At 50.9% G+C, this 20466-nt stretch overlaps 1 protein-coding gene across 4 annotated transcripts in view; it reads right to left on the reverse strand.

The window, feature by feature from the left end:
- The window catches only part of Src (SRC proto-oncogene, non-receptor tyrosine kinase), a 44582-nt gene that overhangs the window by 10666 nt on the left and 13450 nt on the right, over positions 1 to 20466 (reverse strand). For 2 of the 4 annotated variants that reach the window (XM_085697118.2, XM_085697116.2), the window contains exons 2-6: positions 18747 to 18823; positions 3888 to 4043; positions 2610 to 2867; positions 1358 to 1457; positions 1129 to 1146 (exon numbers count right to left, since the gene is read on the reverse strand). In XM_085697118.2, coding sequence (XP_085553244.1) covers positions 1129 to 1146; positions 1358 to 1457; positions 2610 to 2859 — 368 coding nt within the window. In that variant the 5' untranslated portion in view covers positions 2860 to 2867; positions 3888 to 4043; positions 18747 to 18823. The remainder of the gene's footprint in view (positions 1 to 1128; positions 1147 to 1357; positions 1458 to 2609; positions 2868 to 3887; positions 4044 to 18746; positions 18824 to 20466) is intronic. The other 2 variants (XM_085697119.2, XM_085697117.2) reach the window with 2 other exon arrangements.

Here is a 20466-nt window from a genome sequence, read left to right on the forward strand (position 1 = left end):
TCAATCCAAAGCATCCATCCCCCCCAATGGGGAAAATGAGGCACAGAGAGGGCCATGATTTGAACAAAGCCACACAGCATAGTCAATGGCAGAGAGAGACTGAGATCAAAGGGCCTCTGATGTCCACAGCCAAGCGCAGCAACCTGAATCCACAGAGGCTGAGACCCCAGAAGCAAGGGGACAAGATGGCAGTCTAGGAAAGGGAGAGCAAATGTCCAGGTTCCATCCTGAGCTTGCTACCCAGTAGCCATGTGACCTTGGACAAGGGCCTTCACAACTCTGAGCCTCAGTTTCCTCGTCTATAAAATAGAGCCAGCCCCTCCCCTATGACTGCAGCCCTCAGGGTCAGAGATAACAGATGAAGGGGTATGGGCAAGAAAGACTGGCACAGCTCATGGCACCTGCTCGCTTTTGCCCCAGAGGGCAGTCCCACCCTGGATCTTGAGGGATGAACAGGAGTTGACCAGGTGGATACAGGAGAAGGAATAGGTCAGGCAAAAGGAGCAGCATGCACGCACAAGGATCAGGAGGCATGAGCAGAGAGGCATGCCGGGGATGTGGGAAGCTGGCCTCCTTGGCCAGGCCTGTGCGACTCTCAGAGAGGGATTCCTCTACCCTCCAGAACATCCCAAATCAAACTCTCCAAACCTTACCTGCTCCAAGGAGAGTTCCCCACAGCCCAGCACACACCTCCAACCATCGGCTGCCCCCTCCCAGAGATGTTGCTCACCTGCCATAGCTCACTGTCCTTCCTCAGATCGGCAGCCCCTCTCCTAGGGCCATCTTTCAGGGACCCCAGCCTACTTCTACCCGCCCCTGGCCTGGCCTGGGGTAGCCCACTCCCCACCACTCTGCCTCCCTCCCTGGCCTCCAGAACGCACTGGGTCTTGTATATAGTTGGCACTCAACGTGGAATTGCAAACCCGAAAAGGGAGGAGGTGAGCTAACAGGAAGGTGTGGGGAGAAGATGGAAAGGTTGGCTTAAGCAGGTGGGATACAGGATAAGCAGAAGGGACAGGGACCAGGAGGGAGCTGGAGATCACACGCAGGGGCAGTGGGAGAAGCACATGCAGAGAGCAGCCCCCAGCCTCAGCGAAGCATCCCCCTCCACCTGGCCTCGGTACACACCTGACATCCACCTTCCTCCTAAGGGCCAGCGAGAGAGAAGCAGAGAGAGGGAGAGGCTGAGGTGCGAAGGCAGGGCCCAGGACAAGGGAGGACAGCGGTCAGGGTCTAGGGAGGGCCACCACCCACCAAGGGCAGAAGCGGCCCTGCGGGCTCTGCACCGCCCTCTGCCGGCAGCTCTGGGTATAGACGGGTCCACACCCCCAGTGCATTCCCGGGCAGTGCCACTCACGTGTTGTTGACAATCTGCAGCCGCTCTCCTTTCTTGAAGGACAGGTCAGTCTCTGTCCGTGACTCATAGTCATAGAGGGCCACAAAGGTGGTCACCCCACCTGCAGAGAGGGGTGCGAGGTATCAGAGCCCTGAGGTTGAGAGACTGCCTTCCTCAGCGGCCTTCCTAACTCTGAGAAGTGCCACACTGCCTCCCTGGGAGGGAGGGAGGGAGGGAGGGAGGGAGCTGGGGGCCTGCGCCTCCCTGAGTGGCTGTAGGTTAGGCGGTCTCTGTCTAAAGTCCCGGGGAACAGACACCCTTGCTTTACTCAGACCCCAGCATACATGTGTACCAGGAAGTTCTGGGTATCAGGGCCAAGCTGCAGGGCCCTTCCCCTGGGGTCTCTCCTCGCCCACAGCTGTTCCACGGACTCTTGCAGTCCATCCTCCGTTGCCTAGGGCTCCAAAATGCTTCTCAAATGAACGAATGGGTAGTTGGGCTGCGTCGGGCAGAAGTCGGCAGCCTGTCCAAGGCTCGCCTGAGGTGAGCTGTGGGGCTGGGCACCCGACCGTCTGCATCCGTGTGCAAACAATGACTGCAGGTGCATAGCAGCATCTGAGTGTGTGAGGTGTAAGCACACCTGCATCTGTGTGTACTGTATTGCCGGTGTCCGGCCTAGTTGTATCTCCAGCACAGGGTACATTGTGTGCATTTCCATGGTATCGCCACTCAATGTGGGCGCATGCCCAGTGTGGACACATAACATGGCTGGGTCTGGCCATGAGAAATGCTTGCGTGTGTGGGTGTGCAGCCGTGCGTGTGGCTGTGTCTGAGCGTGGGATGTGCCCGTGTGGGTGTGCAGCCGTGCGTGTGGCTCGGTCTAAGCGTAGGATTTGCACGAGTGGGTGTGTAGCCCTGCACTCATCTGGCAGGAGCGTGAGTCACCCAGCTCAGCTTCTCAGTGTCGGAGCTGCGGCACCTCGCAGCGCCAACAGAGGGCGCAGGGGCGCACTCGGGCCACCGCACAACGGAGCAGGGAACAAAGGCTGGATTGGAGGCGGCAGCTAGACGGTCCAGGGTGGTTCTTCCCTTCGGACCTCAGGGTTCCCTACAGTCCTCTCCTTCGGAACCCGTTATGCTATGAACCCGGCAGTCCCCAAAGCGGCAGGAACCCCGCTTTCCAGTTTACGAGTTCTTCCCCACGCGCAGCCCCCGGTAAACTAAGTCCCCAGGACCCAGAGACACACAGCAAGGGGGGCAGGGGAGAGCCGACCTGCCAGAGGCCCCGCCCTCTGCGGGGAGGTGACAGTGTCCGAGGTGTTGAAGCCTCCGAAGAGCTTGGGCTCGGCCGCCCCGGGGGTCACGAAGGCGGCGCTGGGCCCTCGATGGCCGTCGGCGGAGGCTGGCTTGCTCGGTGTCTGCGAAGCGGGGAAAGCGCCCCCAGCCCCGTGCACGTTCTCAGCGGGCTCCAGGCTGCGGCGCCTCTGGCTGGCGTCTTTGGGCTTGCTCTTGTTGCTGCCCATGGTCCTGGCTGGGGACGACAGAAGACCTCGAGGTAGAGGGGAGCCTCTGGGGACAGACAAGGACCCACCCCATCCACTCGGCAAATGGGGAAACTGAGGTCCTGAGAAGGAAAAAGCCCGACTGGGAGAGCTGGCCTCACAGTTTCTTCACTTGTAAAATGAGCGTGTTATTGGTACCTTGGAACCAAGCAAGAGCTGACCACTGCTACCCAAAGTCAGTTTCAATCTTTCTGCGCAGAGACCCTGAGTCATATCTGTGTCCCCAGCAGACAGGAGGGGCTCGGTTAAGTCCGACCAGTTGTCTATCACCGGCTGGTCGGGAGGCGCTAAATGTGGTGATCGCAGCAGCAGTACATACAGTATGTGGTTTGACGGAGGGATGGCCACCGGCCTTCCCTCCAGCCACAGGACCTCTGCAAACTTTGTTCCCTGACAGCTTCACCAGGACAGCATCAACTCTCAGCTCAAAGGTCACTGGGTTGGGGAGATGGCTCAGCAAGTAAAAGCACCTGCTGTAAACCCTGCTGACCTCAGTTCAATCCCCGGGACCCACATAGTGGAAAAAGAGATGGGAGATGACCCTGCAAATTGTCCTCAGATTTCTGACCTTCACACATGCCATGGCTCACACACACACACACACACACACACACACACACCACAAGCACATAGAATAAATAAATAAAGTGCAATAAAAATATTTCAAGCCACCTCTTTTAGGAGGGGCCCCCCAGATCCTATCATGAGCCCCCTGACTACTGTAGCCCCCATGGCTACATACATGCAACCCCCTCTTCCTTTAATTCCTACTATTGTTCACTGGTGTGCACAGAGTGAGGTACACAGCAGGTGCTTAATAAACAGTCAAATGAATGATGAGTGGTGAGAGAAATTTGAGTCCAAAGATGAAGCCCCCAGAAGGAGCCATGTTGAAGGTTCCATGGCATCCAATACCCTGCTATGCTCCTCCACATTCGTGCCCACCCCAGGAGACTGGGCTGGGGCTCCCATCTCTCATCTCCGCTCACCTGGTGGGCAGCAAGGCTACCCCAGTGGATCTGGGGAACAGCCTCGGGCTTGGCACAAACACCAGCTGGGGCGTCTGGGGTCCGCCTCTCCTGCTGTGCGTCCCTAGGCGAGTCGCTCCCCTTCTCTGGGCCCCAATGTCCGCATCTGCAGCGCCTCTGTGGGGATGTGAACATGGAAACTGTTAGAGCTCTCATGCTGAGGGCCGTTAGAAGCCTCCCCTTGCCAAACACCCTTTGGTTCAAAACATTCTGGGAATGAGAGAAAGGGAGGTGACCGCAGGCTGGAAGGCTCAGAAGCCAACTCCTCGGTTCTGGTCTCAGCTGTCTGGTCTACACTGGGTGTCATCCACTACATCACTTTTCCCTTTATGTGACAGAGCTATGGCATGACCAGATGGGCCATAGCAGGGGTCACGCTGCACACCGGGTCACTGACATGTGTTCTGGATGTGCCACCGGGGGTGGGAAGGGCTGGAACCCCTGGGATGCAGACGGCCTCAGCATTGAACCAGATCTCCTCAAAGAACAGTAGCAGAACAAGTCTCCTCAGTACCAAGCCCAGCTCTGCGGCTCCTCCCCACTGGGACCCCTTAGTCCTTTATTCTCAGAGCTATGGGGCTGCACATCAGGGGGTGTGGCTTAGGCTGACACGCAAACTCAGAGAATGTGGGGCTGGGGAGACCTGCCCAAAGGCCCAAGAAATCATCAGAGACTCCTGAGGGCCAGGCCAGCAATGGGCAGCCAGGGAAGGCCTGTTTCCATGGCAACCCATTCCCTCCAGGCCTGTGGCCACCAGCACCCACAGACTCAGTGTTCTGAGGAGTCTTCTGATCATGGATTTCCCTACAGCCTGGCTTGCTAGAAGTCAGCCCTGTTGACCCATTCAACCCCTGGGCAGTTGTCCAGTTCCTGGACACCAGGTCCTTGGCTAACTGTCCCAGAAGGACTTTGAGAGACAATACAAAACACAAAACAGATTTTAAAATAAAATCTATTTACTACATACAAAACTTGTCTGAGAGCGAGAGCTTTCTTTGGAATGAACACTGCACAGTGCGCCCCCCATCATTGGAGGGGATCAAGAATGTCTCTTGGCAGATGTGTCTGAAGGGAGGGGGAAAACCAGGCCCTGGAAGATGCATGTCCCTTCTTTGGAGGAGGTGGAACATGGGTATAGGCCCTGCTCTTGAGACTTTACACTAACCAAGGGAATCACATATCTCCCAGTATACAGAGAAGTCAAGGAGGGGCCCTTTAAGGCAAACCCAAGAGGACCTGGGCCACAGGCTGCAATGCTGGCTGGTGTGTGGAGTAGGAGTTGTCTGTGGTTAATGCAGTTATATAAACCCAGGTAGCTGAGGAGGAAGCAAGGTTGGGAGATAGCCCAGGAGTGGGTTGCAGCAGAAGGGCCAGCAACACTCAGTGCCCTCTGAGTCTAGGGTGAACAGACAGGGGAAACCGAGGGATTGTGGGAAAAGAAAGGAAACCCTCACACAAATTATCCAAGTCTCTTCAGCCAGAAGTCAATAACTCCAGCACAACTGTAGTTTGCAGTGCAGGCTGCCAACAGAGTTAACTTCCCTTCTTTGTAGAGGTATTTCCAATAAGAACCCAAAGTAACTGGGCGGTGGTGACACACGCCTTTAGCCCCAAGCACTTGGGAGGCAGAGGCAGGTGGATCTCTGTGAGTTCAAGGCCAACCTGGTCTACAGAGTGAGTTCCAGGATAGCCAAAGTTACACAGAGAAATCCTGTCTCAGAAACCAAAACCAAAACCAAAACAAGAACAACGACCAAAAGTAGGACCAGGGATACGGCTCCGTCAGTAAAGGCCGCTGTGGAGCTGGGCAACCAGAGCTCCAGCCACAGAACTACAGTGAGGAGGGACCCCAAAAGTTGTCTTCTAACCTCCACATGCTTGCTGTGGCATGCATGTGCCCACAGTCACTTAGATCATACACACACAATAAGAAGTAAACACCAAACTAGCAATGAACCACAGTTAAGGCCCAAGACTACATGACCTTTGAGTGTGACCTTTCTTTGCTTCTAGATAAACCTGCCATTTTCTTTTTTCCTTTTTTTGCTTTTTTTAAAAAGAAAACAAACTATCTTTTTTTTTCATTATACATACCAATCCAAGTTCCCACTCCCTCCCCTCCTCTTTTTTTTTAAATTTATTTTTACTTTACCCCTAGAACTGGAGTTACAGACAGTTGTGAGCTGCCATGTGGGTGCTGGGAATTGAACCCAGGTCCTCTGGAAGAGCAGTAAATGCTCTTAACTGCTGAGCCATCTCTTTAGCCTCCCCAAACCTCAAATTCTTTCCTAAATAAACTCAACTCTGCTTTACACCAACCCATCCTGAAATCCTTTTCTGCCGCTTCACGTGCATGGAGATGTCTGAAAAGAATCTGCGGGCTGCTGTTGCAGGTGGCCTGTGGAACTTCTGCACATGGGTCCGCAGCACGGACCACTGCGAATGGATGAGAGAATCACCTGGAATTCAACACAGATGGCCTGTACCGGCCTCTAAGCATGGTAACCAGTTCAAGTGGACTTGGGGATTTCTGTCTAGGAGGGGCAATGGACACCAAGCTCCTTGGACACTAGGCTCCCTCTCAGAGCAGCACCCAAGACAGACAGGCTACTCTGAAAATGTTCGACTGAGCACAGTCTTACAAAGCTGCACCCTGCTTTGTCACTGAGAAGGTCACGTTAGAGACCGAGGAACACTGGGTGTTGGTGTCCAAACCCTCCACAAGCTGGGCCCACTCTAAGCTCTTGGCAAACACTGGATCCTCGTGAGCATCTAGGATGTGAACATTAACAGCATCCTTAGTTCACTGATGGAGAGGCCCAGGCACAGAGAAGCTGAAGAAGTTGCTGAAGTTACACAGCAAGAGTGAAAAGATGGGGGTGACAGCAGTGAGGTCCACAGGACAAGCAGGGAGAAGGGCTGCCTGAGTGGTCTTGCAGGAGCTCAGGGCCCCCTCAGGACCTCTCTCTCTCTACAGTAGGTGGGGAGTACACTAACAAAGCTTTCAGCAGTATTCAGCAGTATTGGGGGGGAGCGTGCATGCAGGGTTGAGTTGAGGCTCCTTTTGTAGAGTGCCTCTCCTGGAATTCAGATCCAGACCTCAGGCTCCCTGGAGTAGGGCTGTGACATCTGCCCAGTCACCATGAGTCACCCATTTGAGGGGGCCCCCATCTCTTCCGCCACTTGAAGGCTATGAAGTAGAGATAGGTCCTGGAGGGCCGAAGGGGAACAGTGCAGGATGTGAGCTGGAAAGTTGAGGTCCCAGGAGGAAGGTGGCCCTTTCCTGTGAGGCGCATGCCTGACCACAGGCTCATGATTAACTCCAAGACAGTGAGGGCTTCCATACCCCTGCCACATCCCAGTACCAATGGCCCTGGGCCCACCTAGCCCAGCATCTCCCTAAGCCTGCCCCCCTTCCCTCCCCCCCCTCCCCCGCAGCTCAGCCTGTCACCAACACTTGCAAGCAGTGCCCTAGGTGAGCCTTGTCTGGTTGCTACAGCATGGAACCCTGAGGAAACTCCAAAATCTTCCTCCAATATATAACCTGCCCCAACCCAGCCCCATCCCTCAAGCCAGGGCCCTGCCATCCTCAAAGACACAATCATGGTGTCCCTTCATGCCTACTCTAAAGCCAGAGGCATCTCAGCAAACCACACAGGCCTAATGATCTCCACAGAAAATGAGTAAGAACTGGGTGTTCATCAGGGGTTCTAAAGAAACAACTGGGGTCTGGAGAGATGGCTCAGTGGCTAAGAGCACTGCTTGTTGTTCTAGAGGATTTGGCTTCAATTCCCAGCACCCACATGGCAGCTTATACCTGTCTTTAACTCCGGTTCCAGGGATCTGACACTCTCACACAACATTCGTGCAAGCAAAACACCAATGCACATAAAAATAAATAAAAGAAGAGGAGGAGGAGGAGGGGGAGGGGGGGAGGAGGAGGAGGAGGAGGAGGAGAAGAAGAAGAAGAAGAAGAAGATGATGATGATGATGAAGAAGAAGAAGAGGAGGAGGAGGAGGAGGAGAGCCAGTCAGTGGTGGTGCACACCTTTAATCCCAGCACTTAAGAAGCAGAGATAGGTGGATGGATCTCTGTGAGTTCGAGGCCAACCTACAGAGAAACCCTGTCTTGAAAAAACAAAAAACCAAAAAAGAAAAGGAGGAGGAGGAGAAGGAGGAGGGGGAGAAGGAGGAGGAGGAAGAGGAAAATCCCCTTTTTACTTTAGATGCTGTGTCAGGTGCCATCTGGAAATTATGTTTCACGATTATAACTATGATCTGAGTGCTGGGGATGGAATCCCAAGTCTTGGGCTCACTAGGCAAGTAATCCAAGACCACTGAGAACTTAAGAACCTTTGAGAGTTCCCCACAATCCCCCTATACTGAGGCCTAAGTGGCTGGCCCAGGGTCCACTGATCTTCTCTGGGTATGGTACTCACTGCCCAGCCTCCCACTACCCAGGACTTCACACTCCTTCACGATAGCTCTCTTCTGAAGACCTGTTTCCTCTTCTCAGGGTGAGGAAGGCCAGGCAGAGCAGGGGGGTGTGGCTTTGCATCTAACTGAACCTTCTCCACAAGCCATGATGCCCTCCCAGTTTCCCACCTTTCAAATGGGCATGGGCTGGGGTGCGATTCAGTGGAGGATGCTCACCTACACACATGAGCCCCCAGTTCTATCACTAGCGCCACAATACAAACAGACAGACAGACAGGGCTGATAATAAGCCTAACATCTGGAGCTAACAGTCCGTGTGACAGGGCAGCATCAGTTTCTGATAAACACTCTCCTTACAGAGAACAGAGGACCAGCACAAGAGGGGTTGGAGGGGCCTTGAATGCTAAACACAAAGCTGGGTGCTCACAAGGGATCCCCAATTGTCCCTACAACATAGTGAAGTAAAACATGGCTGGACCCATCAAAGATGAGACCAAGGTTCAGAGAAGCCAGAGCCTGGCCCAAGGCAACAGAGGAAAGACAGGGTGCCAGACATGCCCTTGGACCCTGCTCACCATGTGGATGGCCGCCATCTCCCGAGATACCACAGGAGTCAAAGAGTGATCACAGGTCTGGGGCTACAATGCCAGGAGCAGGTGCCAGCTCACCTTTTCCTAAGCACATAGACTAGACAGGACTCAGTTTACCCCTCCAAAATTGAAATGGCGTGATTGTTCCTGCTTAATCAAGCTTGTTGTAGGGAGAATGCAGGACAGTGGCTCAGCAGGTGCGAAGTGACCGGCCAGTATCTCCTGATGGCGTCATTTCTGTGGACCTGTCCTGACCTCTGACCCCTTTTGCATGTTGTCACCATCAGACAAGGACCTCCCAGAGCCTCACCAAGCAGCAAGGGATGGACCAGGAAAGGGATCAGAGAGTCCCAGTCCGTAGACAGTACGGAGGCCAGAGAGAACAAGAGACGACATTCTAGAGACCTGGATCAGGGGTTAAAAGTGTGCACTGCCTTGCAGAGACCCCACTGAGTTCCCAGCACCTACACTCCCAGAGAGCTCTCACACACCTGGTTCCAGGGGCCTCTATGTGGCACTGGCACTAATGTGCACATACCCACACACAGACACATAATTTAAAAATATATATACACCTTTAAAAAAGAATACACTGAAAAGCAGTCACACACAAAGTAAATTATACACAAGGACAGTAAGCTAAGTTGTCACCTGAAAGTCAGAAACCTATTCACACACCATTAGTGTGGAGAAGGAAACAAGGAAAGCTTAGCGTATAAACAGCATTGTTCCCATAAAACCTGCAAGCCAGACTTGAACTCAGAAGGCCGAAGCAGGTGGATCTCTGTGACTTCAAGGCCAACTTGGTCGCACAGTGAGTTCCAGGCCAATTAGAGCTACATACTATAACCCTGTCTCCAAAAATAAAAACTGAAAAAAAGACCCTAATGGAATTTATAAAATACATTTTTATTTTATGCATTTGTTTTCGTGTACATATGTGTACCTTGTTGTGCCTTGTACCCAAAGAGGTCACAGAAAGACGCTGGGTCCCCGGGAACTGGAATACAGGAACTGTGAGCCACCACGTGGTGCTGGAAACAACCCAGGTCCTCTGGAGGAGCAGCCAGTGCTCTTAACTATCTTTCAAGCCTGATTTTTTTTTCTTTTTTTCTTTTCTTTTCTTTTTTTTTTTTTTGTGAGTCAAATTTTTGGTTGTTGTGTTTGCTTTTGTGTTTTTGTTTTGCCACAGGTCTTACTACATAATCCTGGCTGTCCTGGAACTTACCAAGTAAAGCAGGCTGGCCTTGAACTCACAGAGATCCTCCTGTCTCTGACTCCTGAGTGCTGGGATTAAAGACGTGCACCACAATGCCTAGCATAAGTAATATTTTAAAGACTTAAGTTTCTTTAGAAAAAGAAGATAAAACAGTCCACATAGAAACTTAAAATGTAGAGGCACACATTTGTGAACCCAGCACTCAAGAGGCAGGAAGATGGTGAGTTCAAGGTCATCTCGAGCTACAAAGAGACTCTGTCTAGGAAAAAAAAAAAAAAAAAAAGACTGGGTCTAGTGATAGACTGCATACACCTTTAACCCCAGCACTCAGGAAGCAGAGACAGGTGGATCTCTGTGAACTGGAGGCTAGCCTGGTCTACAGAGTGAGTTCTAGGGCAGCCAAGACTACAGAAAAAAACCCTGTCTCAAAAAACCTAGAAAAAAAGAAAAGAAGAAAAAAAGTCTGTCTGGCTTGATAAACAAATTTAAACTAGGAGAAACATTTGCAGCTCGTATGATGGACAAGAGCGTTTTCTTTATATATAAAGAGTTCACACAAGCTGAAAAAATAACCGCAGACAGTTCACAGGAAAAGCAAACTGAGGGAGCCTCAAATACACCACAAGACTCAACAGACAGGCACACGCTGAACCACACCAGCCACCAGCAACAGCAGAACCCACATGCTCCTCCAGTAGGCAAGGCGCATTCTCCAAGTCAGACCATATGCTATGCCGTAAAACAAGGCTCAATAAATTTAAAAGAAACAAAATCATACAGAGCATGTTTCCAGTCAGGGCAGAGCAAAACGAATCGATAACAGAAAGAGACGGGGGGCGGGGCTCACAGGTGAAAAATCCTGAGGGAGAAAACACAAAAACAGTCAGAAAATACTTAGAAAAGCAAGTGACCACACAGCACAGCAAGAGTCTTGATGCAGTAAACAGAGAACTTTGCAGTGTAAATGCCTCTGCCCCAAAAGGGAGGTCTCCAATCAATACAGTGACCCGCCACTGTCTAAACAAACCAAGCGTGGGTAAGCAGGTGAAAGAAATAATAAAGCTTGGTGTGGAAATGATAGGGCAGGAAACGGGGAAGAACCAGCAAAGGCGGGTTAGTGCCTTTGAAAAGGTCAGCAATAGCCACTGAACAAGAAAGAAAAAAAAAGACTCAAAATACCCAGGTTGGGATGAAAGCAGATTATCACAACCCTTAAAGAAACAAAATGAGCAGGGTGTGGCGACGCCTGCCTGTAATCCCTGCATCTGGAGGCTGAAGCATGAGAGCCGTGAGCTTGAGGGTAGCCTGGGCTACATAATGAAAACTTGTTCGAAGGGCAGAGGAGACTCAGGCATCGGGTTCCCCACCGGAGGACAACCTGTAGAAGTCAAATCGCCCACCACGTGGGTCCTGGGGCTTGAACTCAGGTTGTCAGACCTGGCAGCAAGTGTCTGCTGAGCCACCTTGTTGGCCCCAAACCAGCAAATTTTTTATTTGTGTATGTCTGTGCCTGCATGTGTGCCTGCCACCCATGGAAGCCAAAAGAGGGTGTCAGATCCCCTAAAGCTGGGGTTGCAGGTGGTCGGTCATACGCCTCCCAATGGGGTACTAGAAACCAAATTCAGATCCTCTGGAAGAGCAGCACCATTGCTAACTACTGTCTCAAAAGAAAAGGGGGGGGGGGGATAGCTTCATTGATAAATTCCCTTGAGTTCTGCCGAATAACTGGGAGGCTTCAGTGGTGGACTGGACCAGATACTCGGGGAGAGTTAAGGTCAGTTCTCCATCAGGGCACATCTCCAACTCACTCCACGAAGCCAGGGCTCCCTGACACTGGAACGCCACAAAGACATCATAAGCAAACAGCAGACTAACATCTCAGAATCCGGAGGTAAAGCTGTCCACAAACAACCAGCAAACTGCCTCCGGCCGCATAGGGAAGAGACTACACCAGGCCAAGCATCCCTTTATCCCAGGGTACACGTTAGGTTCCATTACCCACATGATGACATCAGCGTGTGGTGATGTAAACACATGGACAGGATGTCTGATGTAAGCCCACACCCTTTCACCACAAATCACACACACAAAGCACTGGGTCACACCTGAGATTCCAACATCCAGAAAGCAGAGGCAGAAAGATCACAAGTTTTGAGGCTATCCTGGGCACCGTGAGAGTCTATTGAATAGCACGGGGCAGGGAGGGGGGAGAAGAGGATGAGGGAGAGGAAGAGACAAGGAAGCTGTAGGAGGAAAGTAGGGAACTACCTCACCTGACAGAGGACATCTACAAAAGCCACAGCTCACGTGGTGTTAATGGTGACAGACAGATAGGAAAGCCCAGACATCCCCAGACGCACGTCTGTTTGGAACTGTACTTAGGGCTCCAGCCAGGGCAGCTGAGGAAAGCAACATGTAAAGCGCTCAGGCTAAGAAGGAAGGCGGCAAATTACCTCGGCTTGCAGATGACACTGTTGGTTTGCTTGTTGGTTTTCTTTTGAGACCATCTCAGGTAGCCCAGGATGGCCTCGAGTGCCAAGCCTCAGTCACACATTCTGATGGAGTCTCCAGGACCCACATGGAGGAAGGACAGAACCAACTCCCAAAAGGTGTCCTCTGACCTCCGCTTACATGCCCTGGCACATGCACACATGTGCACACACAAAATAAAAATTTTAAAAACCTTTTTTAATTGAGCTTGAAGTGTGGCTTAAAGGTACAGTGCTCACCAAGCATGCACATGGCCTTGGGTTCTATCCACAGTCCCACAAAATACAGAAACTGCATTTCGAGACATTAGCAACTAATAAACCAAAAATGAAAGTAAGAAAAGAATATCCCATAATAAGAAAGAATCTAGCCAGACAGTGGTGGCACACGCCTTTAATCTCAGCACTTGGGAGGCAGAGGGAGGAGGATCTCTGTGAGTTTGAAGCCAGTTTGGTCTATAAAGCGAGTTTCAGGGTAGCTAGACTGTTACACAGAGAAACTCTGTCTCAAAAAATAAAAAAATAAAATTAAATTAAAAAAAAACAAAGAAAGAAAGAGAGAAAGAAAGAATCTAGAACAAGATCAACAAAAGAAAGGTAAGAGCTAAGCTCCCAAGAGTTAGGAACTTGTTCCAAGAAATTAAAGAGCTAATTAAAGGAAAGCTATCCTGTTCACAGGTCAGAGAGCAAATAATGTGGGCGGGGGGGGGGGGGATGCTGTCAGCAACCTTGCCATACAACCATGAAGACCTGAGTTTGAGCCCCAGCGCCCACTTCCTGGAAGCCCCGCTGTGTGAAGCAGTTGGGGCTCGCTTGCAGCAGCCTTGCCTATGGAGAGGCCAAAAGTCAGTGAGAGAGCCTGTCTCAGTCAACAAAGTAGATGGCACCTGAGGAATGACACCTAAGGAACCTCATCCCGCCACATACACATGCATGCGCACCTGTGCACACTTGCACACACACAAAAGATGGCAATACTCCATGCTGGGGTGGTGGTGGCACACGCCTTTAATCCCAGCACTCAGGAAGCAGAGGCAGACAGATTTCTGTGACTTTGAGGCCAGCCTGGTCTACAGGGTTCCAGGACAGCCAGAGCTACACAGAGAAACCCTGTCTCGGAAAACCAAAAAAAGATGGCAATACTCCCACCTGATCAACTGAGGTGGCACAGTCCTGCCAGAGTCCTAGCCGACTTCTCTACAAAACCTGATAACCTGACTTAAAAATATATATGGAGAGTCGAGACCCCAGAATTGTCAAAGCCATCCTGAAGTGGAAAACAGTTTGAGGAAATGCACCTCTTAGTTTCAAAACATTATAGACCTGAGGGCATCACTACGGCGTGGACTGCAGCCCCCACAGCGGTACAACCTGACGGAACAGAGCACCAGAAACACAGCTTCGGGGCTGACAAGATGGCTCAGCAGATAAGGTAATTGGTTCCTAAGCCTGATGAACTCAGTTCCATCCCCAGAACACACACACAAGCAGCAGAGAACTGGCTCCCCAAACCTGTTCTGAGCTCCGCATGTGTGCCACTTAAAATCTTGATGGTCTTAACAAAGCAAAGAGAGGAGCCAGGAGAGGAATAGCAGGACTGGAAGCCCAGCAAGTGGGAGGGTGAGGCAGGAGGACCGTGAATTAGAGGCTAGCCTGGGCTACATAGTATAGCAAGTTATGGCTAGTGTTAAGTGTTAACTAGGCAGAATCTAGACTCACTAGGAAGACAGGCTGGTGGGAAAGTTGATGGGAGACATGCCCACTAAGGGTGGTAATTCCCTGGCTGGGGTCCTGGACTCAGAGCTGGGCAGCAGCCTGCATACACCCTCTCTGCCTCCCGACTGTGGATGAACAGTATCAGCCGGGTCACGCTCCTGCACCTTGACTCCCTTCCATGATGGATTGTGCTCCTGAGCGACAAACCAGAGCCCTGTCTCCCTTACGTTGCTCCTGACAGAGTGCTTTGTCAGAGCTGCAGGAAAAGCAGCTAAGATGACCCCTGTCTAAAAGGAAAGACAACCCAAAGCAACAAGATATTCCCTAATCAGGTAACAAGGATTTATATCTACAAGATAAAAAGAAACCTAGACCATCAATATGGCTCAGAGGGGTAAAGTCCAAAGATCTGAGTTCAACTTCCAGGACCCACATGATAGAGAGACAAAGAGAGAGGGAAGGAAAGGAGGGAGGGAGGGAGGGAGGGAGGGAGGGAGGGAAGGAGGGAGAGAAGGAGGGGAAGGAAGGGAAGGAAGGGAGGGAGAGAAAGAGAAAAAGAAAGAGAGAGGAGAGAGAGAAGAAAAAAATCAATGTTTAAAAAATAAATTCTAGCTGGGCGGCGGTGGTGCACATCTTTAATCCCAGCACTCTGGAGGCAGAGGCAGGAGGATCTCTGTGAGTTCAAGGCCAGCCTGGTCTATAGAGCAAGTTCCAGGACAGCCAGGGCTACACAGAGAAACCCTGTCTCGAAAAACAAAATGAAACAAAAATATTCTAAGGCTGAAGAGATGGCCCAGTGGTTAGGATCACTTGCTGTCCTTACAGAGGACCAGAGTTCAGTTCCCATGTCTGGTAGCTCAGAACCACTGATATCCCAGTTCTAGGGAACTGACAACCTCTTCTGGCCTGGAGGGCACCTGTGCTCATGCGCACACACACACAAGTGAAAGTTTAAAGAAGAAAAAATCCTGGCCTGGGGGTTAAGTGGCAGAGTGCATGCCTGGCATGAGTCGGGGGGGGCGGGGTCCTAGGTGTGAACCCTAGCATTACAACTGGACAACAATCACAATCCAATTTAAAACGTGCAAAGGACACAAACAGACATTTCTCCCAAGAACCAGCCTGTAGCCGACATACAGAAAGCGCATTGCCAGCACCCACAAGAAAAGGCAAGTCAGTCATGTGAGATGCTGAGTCCCACCCACAGGACATCTGTCATCAGAAAGGCAGCCAGCACCAAGCACTGTCAAGACATGGGGCGCTTGGATCTTCCTCTCTTGTTGTGGGGCATCAAGCAATGCAGCCCTTGGAAAAACAGTATAGCTTTCCTTTAAAAGGTTCGATAGACTGACCACGGCATCCAGGAAGTCCACTCCCAAGTACACATCAGCAGCAATTACAAGATACAAGCACACAGGGCAACATTCACTGCGGCCTCACACTGAAACCACCCAACGCCCATCAGATGCACAAGTGATTAGAGTGTACACCTGCTGGGTACAACGGGAGGAGCCACGCTAGGCTTAGAGCTCATGTCTGTGCCCAACCACTGCCCAAGTTCCACTTGGAAAGTCTAAGTTTGTCTTTCTCCTCTTTCCATCTTCCTTGGTTTGGTACTCGGGCACTGTTGGGCATCCTTGCTTCATCTGCAGTTTCCTAACTCTGTGCAGCTGGCTGCCCGATATCCATCACAGAGCCCACCTGGATTCCTGGCCTCCAACTCAGGAAGCACGGTTTTCCCTTATTCTTATCCATCTCCCTCCTCCTGGCACCTGAGGTCTTCAGCCTGCCTATCCTGTTGTTTGTCTCTCAAATTCCAATAAAACTGCCCACCAGTTTCAAAATAAAACTATACATTAGAGGGACATGGTAACTTCCACGTCTGTCACAGCAGAGTTCATAACAGTCAAGAAACAGTCCAATATCTACCAACCGATGAATAAAGAAAGGAGGGAGCTGTCACTTGAATCAATATGGAGAGAAGTGGAGGACATGTGGAAAGTCAAATATGCCAGGCACCAGAAGGCCCACCTGACCTCACTCACAATGTGGAGCCTCAAAAAGTTACCATCGGGAGCTGGAGAGGTAGCAGTAAAAGTATTTGCTGCTCTTGCAGAGGCCTGAAGTTCAGTTCCCAGCACCCATATGGTGGTTCACGACCATATGCAACTCCAGCTCCAGGGGAACGACGCCCTCTTCTGGCCACCACAGGAACCTGCACTCACATGCACATACACACTCATATACACATATTTAAAGTAGAAATAAACATTTTTTAAAATGGTGCCATCGTGGGCTGGAGAAATGGCTCAGCGGGTCAGAGCACAGGCTGCTCTTCCAGAGGCTCTGGGTTCAATTCCCAGCAACCACATTGCAGCTCACAACAGTCTATAACTGTAGTCCTATGGGATCCATTGCCTTCTTCTGCTGTACAGATATATACATGCAGACAAAGCATCTATATACATAAAAAAATAAATCTTTTTAAAAGAAATGTTGACATCATAGGAGCTGGGATAGAACACTGTTTGCCAGAGGCTGAAGAGGAAAGAGAAAACAGGGGATGGGGAAAGATGGATCAGTGTGCAGAATGTTCTAGGACTAAAGTCCCAGTGTTCCCGTCCCCAAGCAGCTGGGTGCCAACAGGTAACAATGCACTGCACATTTCAGAAGCTGCATGAACTGATTCTGAACATTCTAAGCTAGAGACACTGAGAAGTTAAGACAGACAAGATCACACACACACATACACGCACACGCACACACGTACACACACATACATACACACACACACACACACACTCACACACACGTTGTGGCTCAGTGTGGAGCAATTGCTTAGCTGGAGTCTCAGCACAGAAATTAATCAATCAATTACATATTATCTATAAATACATACAATTTTTATGTCAATTTAAAGATATTTTTATTACAATTCATTTTTTGAGATTTATTATTTTATGTAAGTATTTTGCATGCATGTATGTCTGTACACCCTGCACATACCTTACACTCAGGAGGGCAGAAGAGGGTGTTGGATCTCCTGATACTGGAGTTTCAGATGGTTGTGAGCCATCATATAGGTGCTGGGAATTGAACCTAGGTCTTCTGGAAGAGCAGCCAGTGCTCACAACTGCTGAGCCATCTCTCCAGCCCCTACAGCGTGTGTGTGTGTGTGTGTGTGTGTGTGTGTGTGTGTGTGTGTGTGTCGTGGAGGGGAGGCACTCCTGACACTGTGTGCATGTGGAGGTCACTTCTAAATGTGGGCTCCAGGGATCACAATCAGGTTATCAGCATTTTTACCCATAGAGCCATTTCACTAGCCCTCAGAAACATTTTAATGTGTTAGAAATAGATCCATGTAGGGTCTGGGGAGATGGCTGGCTCAGTGGGCAAAGTGCCCGCCGTGCAAGGCTGAGGCTGAGTTCAGATGCCAGCACTATATAAAGCCAGCCATGGCAGCACGTGCCTGTGATCCCAGGGATGGAGGCAGTGACGGGCAGATCCCGGGGAATTCCCGACCTTGTCTAGCTGGGACAGTGAGGTGCAGGTTCAGTGACAGACACTACCTCAGAAAACAAGATGGACAAGTGATTGAGGAAAACATCAAACTTCAGCCTCCGAGTGTGTTCATGTGTGTATATACATCCACACACCCACACAGAGAGACAGAGGACAGAGACAGACAGACAGACAGACATAAGGACTTATCCACACGATGAAATATTATTTGATAAGAAAAAGTCTTGGCACAGCTGGAAACATGATGCCCTAACTAAGTAGATCTTAAAAATATGTTAAGTGAACAGAGCCAAACAACTCTGACGAGACCATGCAATGGACTGCTCAGATGGATTAATGCCACGGGAAATTATCTTCTAACATTGTGGGTTTTTTTCTTAAGCTATTCTGGAAAACAGTGTTCAATTAACAGATTGGCAAATTGATACTTCTATAAGTTAGCCTCAAATCCAGTAACATCTCCAGTCTGGTAAGAGAGAGGGGATCTAGGGAGGGTAGAACACACAGCTACTGCTTCTCCAAAAGACACTCTGTTAACACTACCCAAATCACAACTGCAGAGGCAGATCATGAGTTCAAGACCAGCCTGGGCAGATCATGAGTTCAAGACCAACCTGGGCTACACAGTGAGCTGAAGGCCAGCCTAGGCCACCGTAAATTGTAAGTCAGCCTGGGTTATACAGTCAGTTGGAGGTGAGCCTGTGCGTTATAGTGAGCTGGGCTACCCAGCCAGTTGGAGGTAGCTCCAACTACAGCTAGTGAGCTACAACATAGCTCACGATCAGCCTAGACTACATGAGACACACAACCCCTCCCACAGACAGAAACTGACACACACCCAGCTTACCTGCCTCCGATCAGATCCTGGCTCAGCCTGTCATGGCGGCACAGATCACTCAGTGCCTTCAGCCTCTGTATTCTGTCCTGCAGAAGGATGTTCGTCAGTGACTTCCACATGGCTGTGGTAAGCCGCAGTCTCTGACAGCGATCAGTGTTACTATGGACACCAGGTGACTGTCCTAGCCACCCAGAGCCTTAGAGTGGGTGTGCATGCGAGAGCTGCGGAGAGCAGACAGGCCTCCTGCAAAGGCAGCCCCATGAAGGGCTGCGGGGAGGAGCAGGGTCCCCACAATAGAGTGGGGTCTCAGGCAAAAGCAGTCTTTCCGTTACCCATCCTTGAAGGTCACCAGGCTGAAACCTGCTACATACCAGCTGGCTGCAGCCAAGGGATGGAACACACAAAGGAAGAACCACAGAGGGCACTGTGGCCAGCAGAGCCTCACCTGGCCCCCATCCCACAGATCAGGAGAGGGATTGACTGTTCAAAGTCACCCAGCACTTTCAGCCCTCCCTTCTCTCCCCCTAGCCCAAAGGACAAACCCCATAATCTATCTAAATTGGGGGCTCTCAGAGGAGGGTGATTCCTAGGGACAACACTCCACGCATGGATCCGGGATGTCCCGCCCCACCCTGTGTGGTCAGCTCCTTTCTGTAGATGAGAAAATTAGAGCACAGAGAGGCTCAGCTGTTTCCCTAAGGTCACCCAGCAGCTAAGAGACAGCATTAGGAAGCAAGCATAGATTGTCTGGGACCCACAGGGACATCCCATGGTGAAGGCACCAACAGGGCCTGCATCTACCATTGCTCATTCTGCCTTAGGCTGTTCTCAGCAAGGCCAGGAACACCAGAGCACCGCTGAGCACTGGAAAGTAGGTGTGCCTGCCATGTAGGAATGAGTAGCGGGTGGCAGACAGATTGGGCAGTGCAGGGGTCCCCACAGGCACCTACCTAGTCAGGACAGGGGAGCACCATGGTTTGGGGTATCCTAGACAAGTCCTTAAAAACCTCCTTAGATGTCATTCTTGGAGGGCTGTACCCTAGCCCACAGGCTGTTGGCAAGGAACCTTCCTCTGACCCTCATTGCCAGCTCCCCAGTTCTCCCAGGCCCTGGCCACAGGAACATCAGCCAGCCTTGTCTGTCTGCAGAGTTACCAGGAAATACTCAAAGAAGCTAAGTCAGGTGCCTGGGTCACCATCTGAAGTCCCAGCTATCTTCCAACCCTCTGCCCAAGAGCTGTAAGATCATGGGTCAGCTCATTTTTCCAAAGGGGAACAGAGACCAGACAGAAAGAGGGGTACACATGCCGGGTGGTGGTGGCACATGCCTTTAGTCCCAGCACTCGGTAGGCAGAGTCAGGAGGATCTACAAGAGCTAGTTCCAGAATAGCTAGGGCTGTTACACAGAGAAATTCAGTATCAAAAAAACAAGAAAGAGGGGGCTGGAGAGATGGCTCAGAGGGTAAGGGCACTAGCTGCTCTTCCAGAGGTCCCGAGTTCAATTCCCAGCAACCACATGGTGGCTCACAACCATCTGTAATGTAATGAGACCTGGTGCCTTCCTTGCCAGCAGTATATTGTATGCTTAATAAATAAATCTTTTATAAAAAAAAAAAACAAGAAAGAGAGAGAGAAAGAGAGAGAGAGAGAGAGAACAACAAAGGTGTGCACTACCACCGCCTAGCCCCCATGTGCCATTCTTAAGCCCATTTTACAGATGAGGAGAAACA

The sequence above is a fragment of the Myodes glareolus genome, chromosome 10, assembly GCF_982192425.1.
Source record: "Myodes glareolus chromosome 10, mMyoGla1.1, whole genome shotgun sequence".
In the NCBI taxonomy this organism is placed as follows: domain Eukaryota; kingdom Metazoa; phylum Chordata; class Mammalia; order Rodentia; family Cricetidae; genus Myodes; species Myodes glareolus.